Source organism: Schistocerca piceifrons, chromosome 3, assembly GCF_021461385.2.
Source record: "Schistocerca piceifrons isolate TAMUIC-IGC-003096 chromosome 3, iqSchPice1.1, whole genome shotgun sequence".
Lineage (NCBI taxonomy): Eukaryota > Metazoa > Arthropoda > Insecta > Orthoptera > Acrididae > Schistocerca > Schistocerca piceifrons.
In genome coordinates, this window is record NC_060140.1 from 778,304,965 (window position 1) to 778,328,874 (window position 23,910).

At 42.8% G+C, this 23,910-nt stretch overlaps 1 protein-coding gene across 1 annotated transcript in view; it reads right to left on the minus strand.

Moving 5' to 3' along the window:
• LOC124789056 (sialin-like) overlaps positions 1-23,910 on the minus strand; it is a 57,731-nt gene that overhangs the window by 16,893 nt on the left and 16,928 nt on the right. Inside the window, exons 4-6 of the mRNA XM_047256347.1 lie at positions 20,497-20,581; positions 11,550-11,767; positions 6,672-6,824 (exon numbers count right to left, since the gene is read on the minus strand). Of these exons, the coding sequence (XP_047112303.1) occupies positions 6,672-6,824; positions 11,550-11,767; positions 20,497-20,581 (456 nt within the window). The remainder of the gene's footprint in view (positions 1-6,671; positions 6,825-11,549; positions 11,768-20,496; positions 20,582-23,910) is intronic.

Genomic DNA, 23,910 nt, shown 5'->3' on the forward strand with positions numbered 1-23,910 from the left:
AAAACATAGCCCACAGAAAATAATAAGAATGATCATATCAGTGTGTATATTGCCTTGTATCTATTATTTTCGAAAATAAGGTGTGCTGGCTAACCACTTGCTGCTTGCCATACAAACAGCTATAGGTCTTACAAGGGAACCTCCCCATCGCACCCCCCCTCAGATTTAGTTATAAGTTGGCACAGTGGATAGGCCATGAAAAACTGAACACAGATCAATCGAGAAAACAGGAAGAAGTTGTGTGGAACTACGAAAAAATAAGCAAAGTATACGAACTGAGTAGTCCATGTCCAAGATAGGCAACATCAAGAGTAGCCTCAGCTCAGGAGCGCCGTGGTCCTGTGGTTAGCGTGAGCAGCTGCGGAACGCGAGGTCCTTGGTTCAAGTCTTCCCTCGAGTGAAAAGTTCGCTTTTTTTATTTTCGCAAAGTTACGATCTGTCCGTTCGTTTATTGACGTCTCTCTTCACTGTAATAAGTTTAGTGTCTGTGTTTTGTGACCGCACCGCAAAACCGTGCGATAAGTAGACGAAAGGACGTACCTCTCCAATGGGAACCGAAAACATTTGATCGCAAGGTCATAGGTCAACCGCTTCCTCCACAGGTAAACACGTCTGATATATTCTATACGACACTGGTGACGGCATGTGCGTCAGATGACAGGAATATGTTGTCGACCCACCTAACTTGTACACCTGACGAATGGGTAAAAAGATTCTTCTACTTTGCCCGATTTAGGTTTTCTTGTGGATGTGACAATCACTCCCAAAAAAGTGATGAAAACATAAGAGTTTGTCAGATAATAATTCTCTGAAAATAAAAAAAGTTAAACTTTTCACTCGACGGAAGAGTTAAACCAAGGACCTCTCGTTCCGCAGCTGCTCACGCTAACCACAGGACCACGGCGCTCCTGAGCTCACACAATCCCTGATGTTGCTTATCTTGCGCATGGACTACTCAGTTTGTATATTTTGCATAATTTTTTCATAGTTCCACACAACTTCTTCCTGTTTTCTCGATTGATCTGTGTTCAGTTTTTCAAGGCTTATCCACTGAGACAACTTATAACTAAATCTGAGGGGAGTGCGATGGGGAGGTTCCCCTGTTAGCACTTATTAACAGGGTATTTACAGATAAGTCCCTGAAGGTAGCACACCCTCAATTCTTCATAATTACTTCAAAATATGGAAATAAGGCATATAGAAAGCGATAACAAGCGAAGGGGGCAAGCTTTTTTATATGGTTAACATTTGAAACTTTTTCTTGTTGTGGTATACAGCAGTAATTAAGGCTTTTTCCTTGAAACAGTGTTTTGAGATCACGTAGAAGATCGTAAAGACAGAAAAAGTGTGTGTCAGTCCACGAAGAGAAAGTTCCCGCAAAGAAAAAGCAAGAAAATTTGTGAAATATTTACCGACATCACTTCCTTGTGAATGTAACCTACTCGAGCTGAAACTGCGCTTTGTCGCGTACTCCGTTCCTAAATTAGCAGATTGCTTGGGAAAAGTTTCGATGTGAACAATGACGCATACTGCGTAACTGTAATTTTAGTTTCGTAAGCTATCGAATCGCTTTGGAAAGTATTTCTTCCTATTGAACAAAAACATATTTATACATACAAAGTGTTTCCGTGAAGACGCAACAGAGTTCCAGGAATAATTGGGGTGGGCAGCAGAGCTGCTGAAACGACTGAATCGAATGTCAGAAGCGAAAATGACAAAATTTGTAATTTAACGCACGTCTGATGACAATGGGTAAATTGTAGGTGGACACATTTTTTGTAATTGTTTCATTTGTCTGCAAAACTTTCACAGGATCCTCACCTTCTATGCTGGCACGTGTAATGGGCGTAAAAATCTCTGTCACATGCAGTTCGCACAAATCCAGTGTTGTCACAGACGACTAGAATTTTTGCAACTCTCTACAGATGATTCGTATATAACACACAAACAGATGTCAAGTGAGATCAATAGAGGCTAATGGATCGATCACGGAAAAAAGATCTCTTCCTGTGTACCTTTCACAGAATGTACGTTAACACCACAACTCTGTGGATGATCATACATTTTTTACGTGTTTTGCGAAGTTTGCGCCGTTAGTTGTGCTGAATATTATTCTTGTAAATAAGTTGTAAAGTTACATATGCTACTTGATATTTAAGAAAGAGAATACGCATGGAATGTTGACATTTTCTAAGTAGACATGCCGGCCTAGTCAGGGAAAAGTTATGGTCAAAGAGTGTAGTAAATTGAAAATGCATTATCGCTGGGCGTCCGAGCGCGCCAAAAAAGTAGCAGTTGAGAGTCGTGAGGAGACGATTGGTGCCGTTGGTTGTGTGTATTCGCTGATGTGACTATGCAAAAGTGCGGAGTCAAAAAGTCTGTTTCCGAAGTGCGGAGCAGTGAAAATTGAATTAGTTGTGTTGGCGGATGATTAATATGGGCAAGCTATGGCATTTATTGGGCACAGTACAAACGCAGCAACAGTAATTCACGTAACATCAAGAGTACTGTGGGCCCTTGTTATTGTCTATGGTACGGCAAGAAGATTAACCTGTGCCCTGTGCCCTGTGCCTAAATGAAGCCACTCGACAAAGCAACGGCATCATAAAGTGAAGTAAGAACTAAACTTTTTATAAGTAGAAGTGCAATAGACTGATCAGCGTAGTTGGAATTTTATTGCTTGAATAACATTGTTCTCGTGCATATTGTCACGTAAATAATTTTCGTAAGTCATTATCCAAGTAGTTTCCATACTATCCCTTTGTATGAACCGAGATAATCAGATAATGAACTGAAAATGAAGTGAACATCGATTTATTAATTATCAAAACATAATTTTTCCAACCTTTTGGACTGTTGCGTAGTAATGAAATTTTTGGTTATAGTATGAATGATATCAGAAACAGAATGATGCAAAAGCCAGTATTAATTCACTTGCTAAAAATAGAGTAACTTTCAAAGTAAAAAATTTGTAGTGAAAATTTACGTAACTCGGACACTGGATTTCATTGTCAAAGCACAGTTCTAATTTATAGCTTGTGGCATAATTTGTAAATTTTATTACAAAGAAATAGCAAAGTAACTGCTAAATTCAAACAATATTTCTGCTTGTTGTTATTACGACAGTCAGTATTACGGTTTTAACGTAACAAAAAGTTTTTTTCCACAGCCAGTAAACAATCTTACTTTAATTGACCCTTGAAAATTAATATAATATTTTGTATATGTTTGCTATTTGATTACTATCTAACTACTATGACGTGTGTGGTGTGAAGTACTGGAAAGTGTGCGTTAGGTACTGTTCCTACGCCATGACGCCAATATCTATTGTTATGTAAGATTGCTTACGAGTACAAAATTCAGTGTTATACGTGTTCAGATGTGTTTGAATTCCTAAGGGACCAAACTGCTGAGGAGATCGGTCCCTAGACTTGCACACTACTTAAACTGACTTATGCTAAGAACAAGACACACACCCATGCCCGAGGGAGGACTCGAACCTCCGGGGGAAGGGGTCGCGGATTCCGTGCCAGGGCGCCTCAAACGACGCGGCCACTCCGCGCGGCTTCAGTTTCAGTTTAATTGTTCTTGTTCCGGTGAGGAGCTGGCGACCGTTGGTTATTTCATTAATGACATACTTTGAAAACCGTTCTTCCAAATTTTTCACTCGCTACTGTTAATTAAAAAACTAGTTTACGTAATTAAAAATACAGGGTGATTCAAAAAGAATACCACAACTTTAGGAATTTAAAACTCTGCAACGACAAAAGGCAGAGCTAAGCACTATCTGTCGGCGAATTAAGGGAGCTATAAAGTTTCATTTAGTTGTACATTTGTTCGCTTGAGGTGCTGTTGACTAGGCGTCAGCGTCAGTTGATGCTAAGCTGGCGACCGCTCAACAGAAAGCTTTTTGTGTTATTGAGTACGGCAGAAGTGAATCGACGACAGTTGTTCAGCGTGCATTTTGAACGAAGTATGGTGTTAAACCTCCTGATAGGTGGTGTATTAAACGTTGGTATAAACAGTTTACAGAGAATGGGTGTTTGTGCAAAGGGAAAAGTTCTGGACGGCCGAGAACGAGTGATGAAAATGTAGCACGCATCCAGCAAGCATTTGTTCGCAGCCCAGGAAAATCGACTCGCAGAGCTAGCAGAGAGCTGCAAATTCCACAATCAACTGTATGGAGAGTCCTACGAAAAAGGTTAGTTATGAAACCTTATCGTCTGAAATTGGTTCAAGCACTGTCTGCGGCTGATAAGATTAAAAGAATCGATTTCTGTGATTTTATCCTTGCTCAAATGGAAACAGATGAATCTTTCGTTTCAAAGATTGTGTTTAGTGATGAAGCAACTTTCCACACTAACGGGAAAGTCAACCGTCACAATGTCTGTATATGGGGCACTGAGAATCCGCGGGAAACAACTCAGTATGAACGTGACTCGCCTAAGGTGAACGTTTTCTGTGCCATTTCAGCCAATAAAGTTTTTGGTCCCTTTTTCTTCGAAGGTGCTACTGTAACTGGACTACAGTATCTGGAGATGTTAGAGAATTGGCTGTTCCCTCAGCTCGAACAAGAAGCACAACAATTCATATTTCAGCAGGATGGAGCGCCACCACATTGGCACTTATCTGTCCGTAACTACCTGAATGTCAACTACCCGAGGCGATGGATCGGCCGCCAGGCAGCCCGTGACAGAGCACTTCATCACTGGCCTCCAAGAAGCCCTGATCTTACCCTCCGCGATTTTTTCTTATGGGGGTATGTTAAGGATATGGTGTTTCGGCCACCTCTCCCAGTCACCATTGATGATTTGAAACGAGAAATAACAGCAGATATGCAAACTGTTACACCTGATATGCTACAGAGAGTGTGGAACGAGTTGCAGTATCGGGTTGATATTGCTCGTGTGTCTGGAGGGGGCCATATTGAACGTCTCTGAACTTGTTTTTGTGTGAAAAAAACCTTTTTAAATACTCTTTGTAATGATGTATAACAGAAGGTTATATTATGTTTCTTTCATTAAATACACATTTTTAAAGTTGTGGTATTCTTTTTGAATCACCCTGTATGTAAAGTTAACCGAACCTTATTTCTAATCGTCATTGCCAAAGTACTGAGCACTGGTGATTCGGTTATAACTTCATCTACTTCTCTGTTTTGCATTATTCTTCGGAATAGATGCCTTTTTCCCACAGTTTAGGGAATTTAGGTACTCGGTCATATATTGCAAAAAAGCTTAATTAGCCGGAGATGTAGGAGGGTTATAGTGCTGTGCGTCCGTCCAAGAGAAATACGTGTAATGTGATAAGTACGTCATTCCTGGAACCACGTATGTGCGCTGAGATCAAGGGGAATATTTCTCAACAACGTCACCCTACTATCGCCTCTTCTTGTGGTGTGCGCCTACGTGTTAGTCGAGTTTTCATAGCATACAAAGGTATCAACGGCATACATAATAAATTAGTTTTCTATACAGCAGAAAACACGACTCGTATTCGATCGTACTCCACTGGTATAGTTATCCTATAACACTTTGTGGTTTCTAACTTTCAACCAATTCGTTTCCAGACAAGGGTTTCGTATCTCAAATGGGTACTTTAGTCCTTCTCCGGCATCACTAAAAATTTATTTCATCACTACGAAAACATATTTTATGTCCCCATAGCCCGTGCGGTTGGCCGTGCGGTCTAACGCACGGCTTTCCGGGCGGGAAGGAGCGCCTGGTCCCCGGCACGAAGCCGCCCGGCGGATTTGTGTCGAGGTCCGGTGAGCCGGCCAGTCTGTGGATGGTTTTTAGGCGGTTTTCCATCTGCCTCGGCGAATGCGGGCTGGTTCTCCTTATTCCGCCTCAATTACACTATGACGGCGATTGCTGCGCAAACAAGTTCTCCACGTGCGCGTACACCACCATTACTCTACCACGCAAACGTAGGGGTTACACTCGTCTAGTGTGAGACGTTCCCTGGAGGGGTCCACCGGGGGCCGAACCGCACAATAACCCTGAAAGAGTGGTTCGGTGTAGGGCGGCGGAGGGTGAAGTGTACTGCGGTAGTCGTCGTGGGGTTGTGGACCACTGGGGCTGCGGCGGGGACGGAACCTCTCCGTCGTTTCTAGGTCCCCGGTTAACATACAATACAATACAATACAATGTCTCCATAAATATAAAAAAATAGGATTATTAACTTTTGCTGTAAAATACTCGATTCTTTGCACACTATCACTAAGAGAAATATTGGTTCAGACACGTTGAACTGTGGCATGTCAGAAGTGTTATTTGATTCATCGCGTACATCATTTCCGGTGACTGAGATTTGTTTTTCAGATTAGCTCCATCTACTACAGCAAAAAGTAGCACCATTTCTTCATTTTTATTTTTGCCTCGCTGCCATTGCCCTGATGTAGTTGACGAAATTTTATTATTCGGATTCATTGTTCTTGTATTTAACGCTCCGGTGAACAACGTTTCCTATTGTGCATTTTGTAGATTACTACTGGGCGACAACGAGAAGCACAACTTTATATATAATATAAATATACATATAATAAAAAACATGTATCTGTGGCAACATGCTAACATCGTGAAACAGCCGAAAAAGGACGCATGGACGCGCTTAGACAGCGTGCGGAAGTGCGCGCAGAAAAATCACACGCACTCGTGACGAGTACTCACGCTGGAGATGTCGAAGTGCAGGATGTTGGCGAGGTAGGTGGGCCCGCTGGTGAGCAGCGTGAAGAAACCCCAGCCGATGCCCAGGTGCATAGAGGCACACGCCCACAGCCCGGGGGTTGACAGCAGCCTCTTCCACGGGATGGGCAGCTTCCTCTGCAAACCAGACACACAGTTCTTCCGATAAATGCTTTTTGGATTCCAAGAAATATTGCGTGTCCCTTTTAGCCTTCACCCATGGTTTTCAAGACGGCACGGAGAAAAATGCAAGTTGGATTTCGCATTACCGATATTTTCTGAAACCATGTTGGTTGGCGTATCTCTGTTCGATATACCTCACATATGAGGTCCTAACATTCTAAACGTACTAAGTAGGGTGGTTGTGACGTGAGCGTGAAGGTGCTCGTGGAGCTAACAACAAAACATCATGCCTATTCCACGTTATAAATTGTACTAACACTACCGCAAATATAACTGATAACAAAAGGAAACCAGTAATTTGGAGTGCTAACTGGTGTTCACTAAACAAAATCCGTGTGCTAATATTTACTTGTATGTACATCCTCGTAGTGCCTTGTGGCGTATTTGATTGGATATAACATAAGAATCTGGTCTCAGATCACAGTTTCCTATCTTGTCATTGAAATTTTGCCTTTATGGAAAAATGCAAGAAGTGATGATTTACAGAAGTAATTATTTCAACACGCCCTACTTTACCGCCCAGTACATTCACAATGGAGGAAATGAGCTTTATTGATTTCCAGACCGCTGCTCATAAAGTCATCAAACAATAAAGCTACGAATCAGTGTTGCTGCATATAAAATCATCTCACGTAGAATAGTGCACATCAAAAGCACACTTAGTGACACTGAACAGTGGGAAAGTGCAAACATTCAAAAGAGAGGCAAAACTGTTGACGATATTCATATATAACTTTCAGTAGCGAAAAATAGTTCACGATTGTCTGCCGAAAAAAAGGACATGTTTCCTATGATGCTCTTCATACCACATCACCATCGGCAGTTTTTTTTACTCATTTGTTGAATGATACTGCGAACTGATGGTTTTGGCTTCATACTGTTACATGTGTTGTAAGGCGTCCGGTTTTTATGGACCTTACATGACTTGATCCATAACGACAGCACGATACGGTATGAGATCCTCAGAAAATAATAATATATTATAGCAACAAAAGGCAATTGCAGTAATCTCATGTACCGAAAACTAACAAAACAATATCTACCAATATATGGACAGGGGCATGAATAAATAAGTTAAAGTGAAACGCATTTTGGAGACAAACCGAGCAGGTGGTTCATGGTATCGGAAAACCCCACTTAACAAGAGAACGGCAAGCTTCAGCACAGAAAGGGATAAGGCCAGAACAATACATTGTTCCTTTTAACGTAAATACGGCTGGGACCGAGGGTAAGTGGCTGGACGGCTTTAACAGGGCTAGGCTGCGAGCCGGTAAGCTAAGTTTGCACAAATTAGTCCACTCTCTTTACAGATACAAAGTGCGGACAATCTCACAGTGTTAAAATATTTATATTTTGGTATGTTTTGTCATCGATTATAGCATGATATCTCCGCTGGACGTACTTAGCCTATTTAGTCTGAATAATGTAATGCGTAAGACACCTTTTGCTCTGAACTTTTAAATTTTCTTTTCCTGAACAATTCAATGTAATTTTTTTCTGACCTTTCACTATAGTTTGTATTTGATGGATGATAATAAATGTTTAATACTATAAAGTGCTTCAAAATTCCTTTTACGCACTTCTGGACGTTGTGGGGGGAATTAATAGGTCAAGTTTTACGTAGGAACCCGTGTTCGGAAATTATAGGCGCCTGCGGCTATGAATGTATGTAGATACAAGGTGTTTCCTTGATGATGTTACAGACTTTCTACAATGATGTAAAAGGTTAAAGGTGTCAATTTGAGGTGAGGGTCCCTGTACCGGAAACGAACGAGTCGAAAGTTACAAGCGTAAACTGTTCTCAAATGGTTCTGAGCACTATGGGACTTAACATCTGAGGTCATCAGTCGCCTAGAACTTAGAACTAATTAAACCTAACTAACCTAAGGACAACACAAACATCCATGCCCGAGGCAGGATTCGAACCTGCGACCGGAGCGGTCCCTCGGTTCCAGACTGTAGCGCCTAGAACCGCACGGCCTCTCCGGCCGGCTAAAACTGTTCTCATCCGACATGTGAATACATGTGCTGATGCTGTTGTTGCTAAGATTGTAGGGTAGGTAACATTTCATGGGCAAAAAAGGAAAATATGTCCGATAAACACGGACTCTAAAATGCATACCCGAGGAGCTATTAGAACTGGTTCATCTTTGCTGCTGTGAAAAACATCTGTATCGAACAAGTGCTCACAGCTCTTAAGGTATGCATTTTAGAGTCCATGTCTGCTGGGCATTTTTTCCTTGTTTTGGTCCATATTACAACCTCTGAAAGTTAACTACCCTACAATCTTAGCAATCACAGTACCAGTACATGTATTCCCGTGTCAGAGGTATCAGAACGGTTTACGCTTATGACTTTCTACGCGTTCGTTTCCAGTACAGGGATCCTTAGCTCAAATTGATACATTTATCCTTCTCCATCACCCTGGAAAGTTTGTAACATCATCACGGGATCACACTTTATACACATACATTAACAGGTGTCGACGCCTATTATTTTGACGTCTCATGGCGTTGTTGGATGACGTTTCCGGATGTGGGATCCTGTGCCTCCAGAAGTGTGTAGAATGAATTGTGAAACACCTTGTATTTCGTATGTCATACAATATCTTTTCTTTATTATATCTCAAAACAGTACTTTTGGTCCACAGCACGTTTAGAATGTTAGCTCTTCATATGTTCTAGGATTCTACAAAACACGAATGAAGGCCATGACAGTAAAGTCGTATGGCATTGTTGGCTGGCGACGCTAACTGTTAGGTACAGCCGCCGTGTTCGAAATGGTTTTATTCCTTCGGTCACAGTGTCCCCTTACCGTATCGTTTATTAGAGCTGGGTCATACATGTATTTGAAGAATATAGCTAAGTATAAAGGATATATGTACAGCGTGATGTTGTGTGATTACATTTGTGTTGTACGACGATGAGAGAAGGGAGAAAGTGAAACCTGGTGCGGGCACGTAGCCCTCTCGAACAACACCAAGAAGACGGCCAGGCTAAACGTTTCCATCCGACACACAGATCACCATCAGCAATCTCACATACTCTCACTTCGTGACACCCTGCGGAGACGCTTGAAATTTAATCGAGGACATTGCTGCACAAACTGGTGATCAGGAACTTCACGCCACCATCTCTGCTCGCATTGCCGACCAAAAACCGGCAGTGAAAATTTCATCCATCACTAGGATTGGAACCGGCTTATCTCCGAGTCGAGCGCCAACAGACAGGCATGCGATAGTGACTGCGTTAGCACTGATTTTGGAACTTTTCAAACTGCAACGAATGATCTTATGGACCTTGTTTTTGGACTGAGTGCACTATTACAATAAACGCGAATTTTCTGTCCCACTGGGCTTTCTGTCTGCGCTACACCACGTAGGGTTCAACGGACTGTGAATCTACGGCAATACATTCAGCTTTTCATTTTGTGCCTGTAGTCACTCTATTTGTCCAATAAAGGGTTATTTCCTCATTTATAAAAGATCACACAGCTGTTGTGATATGGATCCGTAATCGGAAAGGAACAGGGCTCAAGACCCCTTACGAATAGCGCGAGTTAGATTTTGTGTTGTTAGCAAGATAATTCTCGACGATTTAAGGCCTCTGTTTTGCCCTGTTCTGCCTCTGTTTCGTTAGTGATCCATCTCCAGAGACCACGATATAGACGCAACGATAAACTTTGCACTTCCGTCCATTGTTTCCATTTCGAGAGCCAAATTTTTGCTAGATGGGAGTTGGTGCCACTTATTCGCAAAGGTATTCGGCAAAACATTATAAATAATTCTTCATTAGTCAATAATTGCAGCAAACGAAGAATACGAGAAACATAGTCTAGGCTATGACGGTTATGTGTTACAGATTGTAATGGTTCTTTATTTAAGTGACGATTACGGCACTCCAACCCCAGTTCTCGATACCAGTAATATCGTACTACTTTTCTGCGAAGTAACAGACATATTTTTGTGCCAATATTCACATTCGGTTTTATTAATGTATAGGTACTCCGATGCATCGATATATTACAGCGATATGGTTCTTGTGTGTATTCATTTCTGTGAGACCGTCATAATCTTTGACTTACTTGTAACCGTTTTGGCGCGAATGCGCACAGAGCAGTCTTTTTTTCACTTTGCAGAAGTTAAGTTGTCATCTGGCTTTGTAAAAGAACAGTCAAGTCTTGGGTTTGGTTAAAGTGGAAATTAAATGTATGAAGATTGATGCAAAACTGTTTTCTTGATAACGTGACTATTAAGAAGAAGTATATATGAATTTACAAGAAGTTTAATAAAACTGTGGATTGTGAACACCAAGTCAAAAATTATTTCTACCATACCATTGTTCTGATCTGAATTTCCTGAAAAACGCATTTGTTAGGTCTTCAAATATTGCTAAAATACAGATTTGGACCTTCTAGCAGTCAAAGTGGAATCACCCTAGACTCAACAAGATGCGCCATAACAACGTCGACGAAATCTACGTGGGAATCCATTCAAGATAAGTGCCTAAATTAATGACTTTTTACAGTGACTTCATTATTTCCATTCTGACGATACCATCCACAGTCAACAACTTTGTTGCTGCCCGATAAAGCGAACATATGCTGCGTGAGCAACATTATTAATGTGATTTCTAACCTACTTTGCAAGTGGTGGTATTGTTAGAAGTTACAGTGACTCACCTTGGCGGGCACCTTGCCCAGCGAAGCCTCGATGTAGCGCCGCTCCGCGGGGTCGATGCGCGGGTGCTTGGCCGGCGTGTCGTACACGAGAAACAGCCAGGGGATGTACCAGAGGATGCCGATGCCGCCGAACACGTAGAAGACGAGCGGCCAGCCGACGCTCGTGTTGCACAGCAGGCCCGACACCGGCATCGTGATCACCGTGCCCAGGTACCCTCCTGCGTGCACACCACTCTATGGCACTCATCCTTCCCTACTAACTGTATCTAACAGCACACAGCGCATAGATGTCCGTTTCCACGGTGTATCGTTGAGACATACAAACAGCTTCAAATCGCAGGTTTCCATGACCTAGTCACGTCCTGGTCGCAGAAGTATACAGGGTGGTCCATTGATCGTGACCGGTCCAAATATCTCACGAAATAAGCGTCAAACGAAAAAACTATAAAGCTTGAAGGGGGAAACCACATGGCGCTATGGTTGACCCGCTAGATGATGCTGCCATAAGTCAAACGGATATCAACTGCGTTTTTCTTAAATAGGAACCCCCATTCTTTATTACGTATTCATGTAGTACGTAAAAAAAATATGAATGTTTCAGTTGCACCACTTTTTTCGCTTGATGACAGATGGCGCATGTAATAGTCACAAACATATCGCTCACAATTTTAGAGGAACAGTTGGTTGTTTTTGTTGTTGTGATCTTCAGTCCTGAGACTGGTTTGATGCAGCTCTCCATGCTACCCTATCCTGTGCAAGCTTCTTCATCTCCCAGTACTTACTGCAACCCACATCCTTCTGAATCTGCTTAGTGAATTCATCTCTTGGTGTCCCTCTACGACTTTTACCCTCCATGCTGCCCTCCAATGCTAAATTTGTGATCCCTTGATGCCTCAGTACCTGTCCTACCGACCGATCCCTTCTTTTTGTCAAGTTGTGCCACGTACTCCTCTTCTCCCCAATTCTGTTCAATACCTCCTCATTAGCTATGTGATCTACCCATCTAATCCTCAGCATTCTTCTGTAGCATCACATTTCGAAAGCTTCTATTCTCTTCTTGTCCAAACTATTTATCGTCCATGTCTCGCTTCCATACATGGCTACACTCCATACAAATACTTTCAGAAACGACTTCCTGACACTTAAATCTATACTCGATGATAACAAATTTCTCTTCTTCAGAAACGCTTTCCTTGCCATCGCCAGTCTACATTTTAATTTTATATCTTCTCTTCTTCGACCATCATCAGTTATTTTGCTCCCCAAATATCAAAACTCCTTTACTACTTTAAGTGTCTCATTTCGTAATCTAATTCCCTCAGCATCACCCGACTTAATTCGACTACATCCCATTATCCTCGTTTTGCTTTTGTTGATGTTCATCTTATATCCTCCTTTCAAGACACTGTCCATTCCATTCAACTGCTCTTCAAAGTCCTTCTCTGTCTCTGATAGAATTAAAATGTCATCGGCGAACCTCAAAGTTGGTAACAGGTAGGATTTTTAAACAAAAATACAGAGCGTAGGTACGCTTGAACATTTTATTTCGGTTGTTCCAATGTGATACTTGTACCTTTATGAACTTATCATTTGTGAGAACCTGTGAATACCACATTAATGCAATAAATGCTCGAAGTGATGTCCGTCAACCTCAATGCATTTGGCAATACGTGTAACAACATTCCTCTCAACAGCTAGTAGTTCGCCTTCCGTAATGTTCACACATGGCACTGACAATGCGCTGACGCATGTTGTCAGGCGTTGTCGGTGGATCACGATAGCAAATATCCTTCAACTTTCCCCACAGAAAGAAATCCGGGGACGTCACATCCTGTGAACGTGCTTCGACGACCAATCCACATGTCATGAAATATGCTATTCAATACCGCTTCAACCGCACGCGAGCTATGTGCCGGACATCTATAATGTTGGAAGTACATCGCCGTTCTGTCATGCAGTGAAACATCTTGTAGTAACATCGGTAGAACATTATATAGGAAATCAGCGTACATTGCACCATTTAGATTGCCATCGATAAAATGGGGACCAATTATCCTTCCTCCCACAATGCCGCACCAACATTAACCCGCCAAGGTCAGTGATGTTCCACTTGTCGCAGCCATCGTGGATTTTCCGTTGCACAATAGTGCATATTATGCCGGTTTACGTTACCGCTGTTGGTGAATGACGCTTCTTCGCTGAATAGAACGCGTACAAAAAATCTGTCATCGTCCCGCAATTTCTCTTGTGCCCAGTGGCAGAACTGTACACGACGTTCAAAGTCGTCGCCATGCAATTCGTGGTGCATAGAAATATGGTACGTGTGCAATCAATGTTGATGTAGCATTCTCAACACCGACGGTTTTGAGATTCCGGATTCTCGCGCAATTTGTCTGCTACTGATGTGCGGACTAGGCGCGACAGCAGCTAAAACACCTACTTAGGCATCTTCATTTCTTGTTGGTCGTGGTTGACGTTTCACATGTGGCTGATCACTTCCTGTTTCCTTAAATTACGTAATAACGTAACTATCCGGCGAACGGTCCGGACACTTGGATGATGTCGTCCAGGATACCGAGCAGCATACACAGCACACGCCCGTTGGGCATTTTGATCACAATAGCCATGGCAAACAGTCCATTTTAACACGGGTAATGTACCACAAAGCAATTACCGTCCGCACTGGCGGAATGTTACGTGATACCACGTACTTATACATTTTTGACTATTATAGCACCATCTATCACAAAGCGAAAAAAGTGGTCCAACTAAAACATTCATACTTCTTTACGTACTACACGAATATGTAATAAAAAGTGAGGGTTCCTACTTTTAAAAAAACGCGGTTGATATCCGTTTGACCCATGGCAGCGCCATCTAGCGGGCCAACCATAGCGCCATCTGGTTTTCCCCTTCGAGGTAGACGAGTTTCGTTCTTTGTAGTTTTTTCGTTTGTTGCTTATTTCGTGAGATATTTGGCCCGGTCACTATCAATAGACACCCTTTATGCACTGAGTGACCAAAAGTGATGGAAAGGCACTGAATGTATCGCTAGTGAGTCGCTCCCCAGTGAGTCCTCACCAGAGCAGTAAGATGTCTAGGTATGGACTCTACGAGGTGTTGCAATCTTTCTGGAGAAGTACTGATCCCGCACATGCAGTTCAAAATGCATCTGCAAAGGAATATCAAGCATACAGGTATCGACAGCATCGTGTGAATGCTCGATTGGGTTTGGGTGATCTGGAGGATCAAGTCACGATCCTGAATTCATTAGAGTCTACATCAAGGCACCTAACTGCAACAAAGAGCGGTGGCAAGTCATTTTCTCCCTCTGAAACACGACATCTACGTCGGAGTACTCTACATCTACATCTACATCTACATTTCTACATCTAAATTTATTCTCCGCAAGCCACCCGACGGTGTGTGGCTGAGGGCACTTTACGTGCCACTGTCATGACCTCCCATTCCTGTTCCAGTCGCGTATGGTTCGCGCGAAGAACGGCTGCCCGAATGCCTCCGTGCGCGCTCGAATCTCTCTAATTTTACATTCGTGATCTCCACGGGAGGTATAAGTAGGGGGAAGCAATATATTCGATACCTCATCCAGAAACGCACCCTCTCGAAACCTGGACAGCAAGCTACACCGCGATGCAGACTGCCTCTCTTGAAGAGTCTGCCACTTGAGTTTGCTAAACATCTCCGTAACGCTATCACACTTACCAAATAACCCTGTGACGAAACGCGCCGCTCTTCTTTGGATCTTCTCTATCTCCTCCGTCAACCCGACCTGGTACGGATCCCACACCGATGAGCAATACTCAAGTATAGGTCGAACGAGTGTTTCGTAAGCCACCTCCTTTGTTGATGGACTACATTTTCTACGGACTCTCCCAATGAATCTCAACCTGGTACCCGCCTTACCAACAATTAATTTTATATGATCATTCCACTTCAAATCGTTCCGCACGCATACTCCCAGATATTTTACAGAAGTAACTGCAACCAGTGTTTGTTCAAAAGTGGTTCAAATGGCTCTGAGCACTATGGGACTCAACTGCTGAGGTCATTAGTCCCCTAGAACTTAGAACTAGTTAAACCTAACTAACCTAAGGACATCACAAGCATCCATGCCCGAGGCAGGATTCGAACCTGCGACAGTAGCGGTCTTGCGGTTCCAGACTGCAGCGCCTTTAACCGCACGGCCACTTCGGCCGGCCCAGTATTTGTTCCGCTATCATATAATCATACAATAAAGGATCCTTCTTTCTATGTATTAGCAATAGATTACATTTGTCTATGTTAAGGGTCAGTTGCCACTCCCTGCACCAAGTGCCTATCCGCTGCAGATCATCCTGCATTTCGCTGCAATTTTATAATGCTGCAACTTCTCTGTATACTACAGCATCATCCACGAAAAGCCGCATGGAACTTCCGACACTATCTACTAGGTCATTTATATACACTCCTGGAAATGGAAAAAAGAACACATTGACACCGGTGTGTCAGACCCACCATACTTTCTCAGGACACTGCGAGAGGGCTGTACAAGCAATGATCACACGCACGGCACAGCGGACACACCAGGAACCGCGGTGTTGGCCGTCGAATGGCGCTAGCTGCGCAGCATTTGTGCACCGCCGCCGTCAGTGTCAGCCAGTTTGCCGTGGCATACGGAGCTCCATCGCAGTCTTTAACACTGGTAGCATGCCGCGACAGCGTGGACGTGAACCGTATGTGCAGTTGACGGACTTTGAGCGAGGGCGTATAGTGGGCATGCGGGAGGCCGGGTGGACGTACTGCCGAATTGCTCAACACGTGGGGCGTGAGGTCTCCACAGTACATCGATGTTGTCGCCAGTGGTCGGCGGAAGGTGCACGTGCCCGTCGACCTTGAACCGGACTGCAGCGACGCACGGATGCACGCCAAGACCGTAGGATCCTACGCAGTGCCGTAGGGGACCGCACCGCCACTTCCCAGCAAATTAGGGACAATGTTGCTCCTGGGGTATCGGCGAGGATCATTCGCAACAGTCTCCATGAAACTGGGCTACGGTTCCGCACACCGTTAGGCCGTCTTCCGCTCACGCCCCAACATCGTGCAGCCCGCCTCCAGTGGTGTCGCGACAGGCGTGAATGGAGGGACGAATGGAGACGTGTCGTCTTCAGCGATGAGAGTCACTTCTGCCTTGGTGCCAATGATGGTCGTATGCGTGTTTGGCGCCGTGCAGGTGAGCGCCACAATCAGGACTGCATACGACCGAGGCATACAGGGCCAACACCCGGCATCATGGTGTGGGGAGCGATCTCCTACACTGGCCGTACACCACTGGTGATCGTCGAGGGGACACTGAATAGTGCACGGTACATCCAAACCGTCATCGAACCCATCGTTCTACCATTCCTAGACCGGCAAGGGAACTTGCTGTTCCAACAGGACAATGCACGTCCGCATGTATCCCGTGCCACCCAACGTGCTCTAGAAGGTGTAAGTCAACTACCCTGGCCAGCAAGATCTCCGGATCTGTCCCCCCATTGAGCATGTTTGGGACTGGATGAAGCGTCGTCTCACGCGGTCTGCACGTCCAGCACGAACGCTGGTCCAACTGAGGCGCCAGGTGGAAATGGCATGGCAAGCCGTTCCACAGGACTACATCCAGCATCTCTACGATCGTCTCCATGGGAGAATAGCAGCCTGCATTGCTGCGAAAGGTGGATATACACTGTACTAGTGCTGACATTGTGCATGCTCTGTTGCCTGTGTCTATGTGCCTGTGGTTCTGTCAGTGTGATCATGTGATGTATCTGACCCCAGGAATGTGTCAATAAAGTTTCCCCTTCCTGGGACAATGAATTCACGGTGTTCTTATTTCAATTTCCAGGAGTGTATATTGTGAAAAGCAATGGTCCCATAACACTCCCCTGTGGCACGCCAGAGGTTACTTTAACGTCTGTAGACGTCTCTCCATTGAGAACAATACGCTGTGTTCTGTTTGCTAAAAACTCTTCAATCCAGCCACACAGCTGGTCTGATATTCCGTAGGCTCTTTCTTTGTTTATTAGGCGACAGTGCGGAACTGTGTAAAACGCCTTCCGGAAGTCAAGGAAAATGTCATCTACCTGGGAGCCTGTATCTAATATTTTCTGGGTCTCATGAACAAATAAAGTGAGTTGGGTCTCACACGATCGCTGTTTCCGGAATCCGTGTTGATTCCTACAAAGTAGATTTTGGGTTTCCAAAAACGACATGATACACGAGCAAAAAACATGTTATAAAATTCTACAACAGATCGACGTCAGAGATATAGGTCTATAGTTTTGCGCATCTGCTCGACGACCCTTCTTGAATACTGGGATTACCTGCGCTCTTTTCCAATCATTTGGAACCTTCCGTTCCTCTAGAGACTTGCGGTGGACGGCTGTTAGAAGGGGGCAAGTTCTTTCGCGTACTCCGTGTAGAATCGAATTGGTATCCCGTCAGGTCCAGTGGACTTTCCTCTGTTGAGTGATTTCAGTTGCTTTTCTATTCCTTGGACACTTATTTCGATGTCAGCCATTTCTTCGTCTGTGCGAGGATTTAGAGAAGGAACTGCAGTGCGGTCTTCCTCTGTGAAACAGCTTTGGAAAAAGGTGTTTAGAATTTCAGCTTTACGCGTGTCATCCTCTGTTTCAATGCCATCATCATCCCGGAGTGTATGGATATGCTGTTTCGAGCCACTTACTGATTTAATGTAAGACCATAACTTCCTAGGATTTTCTGTCAAGTTCGTACATAGAATTCTACTTTCGAATTCACTGAACGCTTCACGCATAGCCCTCCTTACGCTAACTTTTACATCGTTTAGCTTCTGTTTGTCTGAGAGGTTTTGGCTGCGTTTAAACTTGCAGTGAAGCTCTCTTTGCTCTAATGCTATAAACGTATGCAGATAGTCAGAAAGAACGTCCACATAAAATGCACCTGTCATTGGTCCCTGCAGAGCCAGAACATAACTTAGTCACCTCCTTCCAGGACATACAGGGTCCGTAGCTTCATTGGCCTAGCTTCTCTGCGCTCTATACGACTGAAACACTGTAATGGCGCCGCACTCCCATAGTTCAGTAACGATGTTCGCGGGCCTGTGTCAAAGGTTGTGCTCAGTATGGTGTCAGCAAAGGAACACGATAGCATCGTAGCCTGCTGGAGCCTATGCAATGCATTTTTCTCCCTGCAGTCGACCTGGCTCACAGCTATCTGTCCAACGCCTCGTATACCTCTGCAGAGGCTACATAACGTCGCTTCATCAGACACCTGTGTGGAAACATTGTCTCTGCGATATTGAAGATGCCCTCCCTCCTCCTCTAGACGATTTTACTCTCGGAAATCCTAATTTGAATTTTGCTCTGATGATCATCCTAATTCGAATTTTGCTCTGATGATCATCCCTTGTTCAAAGTCGGTTAACGCGCGATGTGCTGTCGTGGCTGCTTCACTACAAACTATCTGTATTTATTCTTAGTAGAGAAGGGCATAAGACTTTCACATTTATTACATGAGCCTGAAATACTCCTACACGATTACATAATTTAACACACTTCCGGCGAATGTATTGTTTCATCTTAACAACATCTTCCAAGATTCTCATTAGACGTTGTAGATAATACTATGCAATATGTTCGTATTTTATTCACTTCTTTGTAAGGTTGCACGAGTGAACTGAGAATTCTAGTGAACATTGAAATATTGTTTTAATTTATTTCAATAGAATGTTAACAAAGCTAACAATTATTTACACATGTTTTTCAAAAACGTTTACCCGACCATGATGTTATACCTCAAATGATTTAGTAACAACAGTGCGGACCTGAAATAAAGGTACTGTGACACAGTACTCTTGAAACTTTGCCTTTGAAATTCTAGCAGTTGTAATGCTGAAGAAGCTGAAGTTTTCGGACTCTCAGTCTGGGACTCCAGAAGTATGCGAAAAGTTAACTGAATGAGGCTCACTATGTATAGGTATTGGAAATAACGGGAAAGGAATGAAGTCTACGGAAATCCATCACGACGAAATCGTCAGCTTAACGTCACATGTGCTAAGATGCAGAGGCATGTTTAGCTAGCGACTAGGATGGGGAATAGTTCGACGGACAAAATCTGAAATAAATAACATATTATTAAGTACGGAAGGTGTAAAATGCACCCTGAGTTGTAGAGTTTTCCACATTATAGAAAAAAAATGAAGAACAGTAACCACATGATAGTTACTACACTATTTAAAAAGGTAAAAAGTAAAATCATTGGTTCCCTTTGGCCTTCAGGGAACAAACTAGATCCACTGATCTTTAAACTAGTGTTGCAACATCCTTGTTGTATGATTTATAAGGTATTGCTGATCATTTCATCTAGAAGAGTTTTCACAGAGACGACACGATACTGCAGTATGCATGCATGTCCAAAGGAACATTGCAGTATATGGTTGACGATATACGGAAGTTCGGATGCGGCCGTGAAGCGCGTTCGGATAGCCTAATTGTAAGGCGACCGCTCGCGATAAGCGGGAAATCCAGGTTTGAGCCCTGGTCCAGCACGAATTTTCATTGTCGTCATTCCATTACACAGATGATGGCTGTCCATATACATTTCACGTATTTTGACAGAGACTCTTTGCAACTTTTTAAACAAAAACCCTCCGTAGGTAAAGTAAGATGACGTACATCTTAGACGAAATCGAAAAAATAAGTTCGTGTTTAAACAACAATGATTGCAGACGTGATTGGGAATGAAAATTGTAGAGGCGCTGCTCAGTGTTTCTGTGTCCGAGGCACGTACATCTCTTTCCAGGTTTGGTGAAGAGAGTAGTTGTACACAATGTTGTGGAATAAGTAGGAGTTTGTTCCGATGAGTAACGTCGACAATTCGTCGTTGTCAGACACAATGTTAATTTGTCATGCATAAATGCAGCGCGACTTACCAGAAAAGATTATGGAGAACCTGCTTCGCTCTTGAGGGGGCGCCCACTTAGAAATCATGAACTGCACCGCAGGGAATGTCACTCCCTGCAACAAAACACGTATTATGTCATAACGCAAAAATAAACTAATTTTTATGATTTTTGTTTTCTGCTACTCGTCTTTACCTTAATGGTAATACATTATGAGTGAAATATTTCTTGAAATGCGGTGCTTCTCACAGATGTGGTTCCAGTGTTGCCAAACTGCCGCTCTTTCAAGTCCATTTTCTACCGAAAATACGCAGAGGATGAAATTTTGTTACAGACTTTTTGTGCTTTTAGTACGCAGTATTTGCACTGTAGCGTGTATTTTGGTTCATCTTGTATGCATTAAAACATGGAATCAGTAAATGACTTCAGGTGTTTCAATTTGACCTAGACGTTACAGCCATAAAAAAATAGTAGGAGAATGTTTGAACTTAACTAATCATCCAACCTCGGTTCAGAATATCACTTGAAGCGCTGTAGTCCTTGAAAGGGACTCATGCTGTTATCCTTAATTCATGATATCGAATTGAGAGCCAAAGACTCGCTATATTTAAGGGACATTGTGCTATCTTTAATTTGCCCTTGTCATTAACTTTGAAAATATCTCTGTTTACGAAAGAGACAATGCAATATGTGTTTCTTTGAAGCGTACCATTCCTTCACTGAGACATGACGGTATCATCATCATATCTGTCTACATAATGGGTAAAAGCTGGGAATACTTGTGGAACTGGAGAAGACGATGGTTACTGTGTTGGTGTGCTGCTAATATTATTCAACATTCCTTTTACCAAAATGGAAATTAAACTTTTCTGAAACGTGTGAATCCTAGTAGAAGAAATACATGAAAGAGTAACAAGTTAGGGTCTCCCCACTTATCAACACAAACGGAGCTTAAAGACGAAGCTTAACTCAACAACTGTCCGAACTCTGTATAAAATATGATGTCACACACTAATTCAAAGAAATTATCCATTTCAACCCTGACCTGCCGACTTCAGATAATAAGACTGATGTATCATTTCATTCCAACCACTGAGACTGCCGTTTCTTCAGCAGTTGAAGTGGACTGAAAATGCGCTTTTCTGGGCGGTTGGTATGAACTACAGCGTCCGTCTCATTGTCTGAAGACTGAAAGCCAGGATCGAAAAGGGTAATTTCTTCTTGAACGGAATTCTGCAGTACGACCTAAACGTCGTTTTTTCAAGTCCAAATAATACTGCTTTTTTATGCTGCCAATTTCACCACTCTAATTTTTCACATCGTCTTACGCTTTATGAGAGTAGTGTCATATTCGTATATTCGCTCTATGCTTGAGACACGGGGAATGGAGCTGAAATTTAAACAATGACATTGGCACCCAGTATTGTTATCAATAACTGTGCATTACCACCTTCTCTGTATTTGCCACCACAAGTGATGACGAAATTGTTGCTTTCTTTTCTTTTTTCTTGCACAGAAAAAAGCTGGGTTGTGAAAGTGAGTGTGATACTACGAGCCATTTACAAGTCATCTGCGGAAGCACAGAACGGTGTAATGAGTGAGAATGATTTGGAATTCATACTCGATTTTGACAGACTTGAAATGAAGTTCCTCCACTCCACAGAGGATTGTTCTTTACTGGACTATAAAAAAAAATGTGCCTATTAGACAAGAATTAAAAGTAGAACCCAGTGCAACTAGAACTGAAAAATACGGACTAAACAGGAGAGAGCATGTTAAGCGTATATCTAATAACAGGATAACTACACTGCAATGCGATATAACACAATAGGAAAGACAAACGTTTGACGTCCCTCAAAGAGATAGCGTGACCAGTTCTGAGCGGAACAGACGAAAAGGCCAAATCCTTGAAGACGATGATGATGAAAACGAAATGAAGGTAGGCGGGATATTTACGCTAGACATTGGATAGCAGCTGGAAAATTTACGAGGGGAACAAGGATGTGTAGAGCAGAAAGCAGTAATTTAAGGAAATTTTTAAAGCAGGTCTGTCTTGATTAGTGTATTGCAAGCAGCTGACGATGATGAGGATACCGGGAAAAAAGATGTCTTGTCCAATCATATTGCTTAAATCTGGACATCGACAACAGAGCTGCGTACGTTTGAAAGGAAGACGAAAGACTAGCCTTTAATATTCCATCGATGACGACGCTGTTAGATGAAGCACATCTTCCGACTGGGAAAAAGTGCGAGAGGAAATCTGCCATATCCTTCTCAAGATTTCCACCTGCCATTTGCCTTAAAAGGTCAAGGCAACCTCGGGAAACTTAACGGAAGACCAGTGTGATACCACCGTCCCTACCTGCTGATATCATTTTCCAAAACTTTTGAGATGTATTCTAGAATATCATCTCATCTGAGCAACAATAATAGCCTCAGCAAATCACAGTTTGGATTTCAGAAGAGTTGCCTTACTGAGAATGCCATTTACATGTTCACTTACCAAATTTTACAAGCATTAAATAACAAAATAGAGCTGGTTCGTATATTCTCGACCTATCTAATGCATTTGACAGCGTGAATCACAGTATTTTCCTAGATAAATTGAAGTTTTATGGAACTTATGGTACAGCCGCCAGTGGATAATGTCATATCTACCCAAATAATGCAGGAAGTTATACTAAGTTAACCATCCAATGTAGTGTGCGAACATTATTCCCACTGGGCAGAATTCACGTATGGGGTTCTCCAAGGCTCAGCCTTAGGTCCACTCTTGTTACTCATATATGTAAACAATCTTCTGTCAAACATAGATACAACATACATATATACAACAAGCAGAATTAGTTCTCTTGCAGATGACACTGGTATTGTAATCACTCCAAGCATACATACAGAAACAAAGGAAATAATAAACAAGATTTTTAAAAGTATCGTTGACTGGTTTTCTGCGAATGGTCTCACCCTCAATTCTAAAAAGATACAACAATATTCAGCTCTGCACATCTATGGGTATTACACGAGTGATAAGTGTAGCACATAGTGAGGAAATAATAAATAGGGCGGAAAGTTCAAAATCATTAGATTGTTATATCGATGAAAATTTAAATTGGATAAAGCACATGTGCATTTTCAACTTTTCGCAGCGCAATGAACAGTCCATTAAATTTTGGGCATGTAGCAGCGCAAATAAATTTCTTCCACTGATATTTAGGCCACGTATCGTCCGTTCATCATTAGAGTTAGTCGCAAGACTTGGGACTTACTCTGAGGATGGCCGGACGATACGCGGCCGAAATATCAGTGGAAGAAATTTTATTTGCTAGGCTGCATGCCCGAAATTTAATTGGATAAAGCACATTTTGGAACTCGTAAAACAACTTATGGCTGTAAGCACTATGGAACTTAACATCTGAGGTCACCAGTCCCCAAAACAACTTAGAT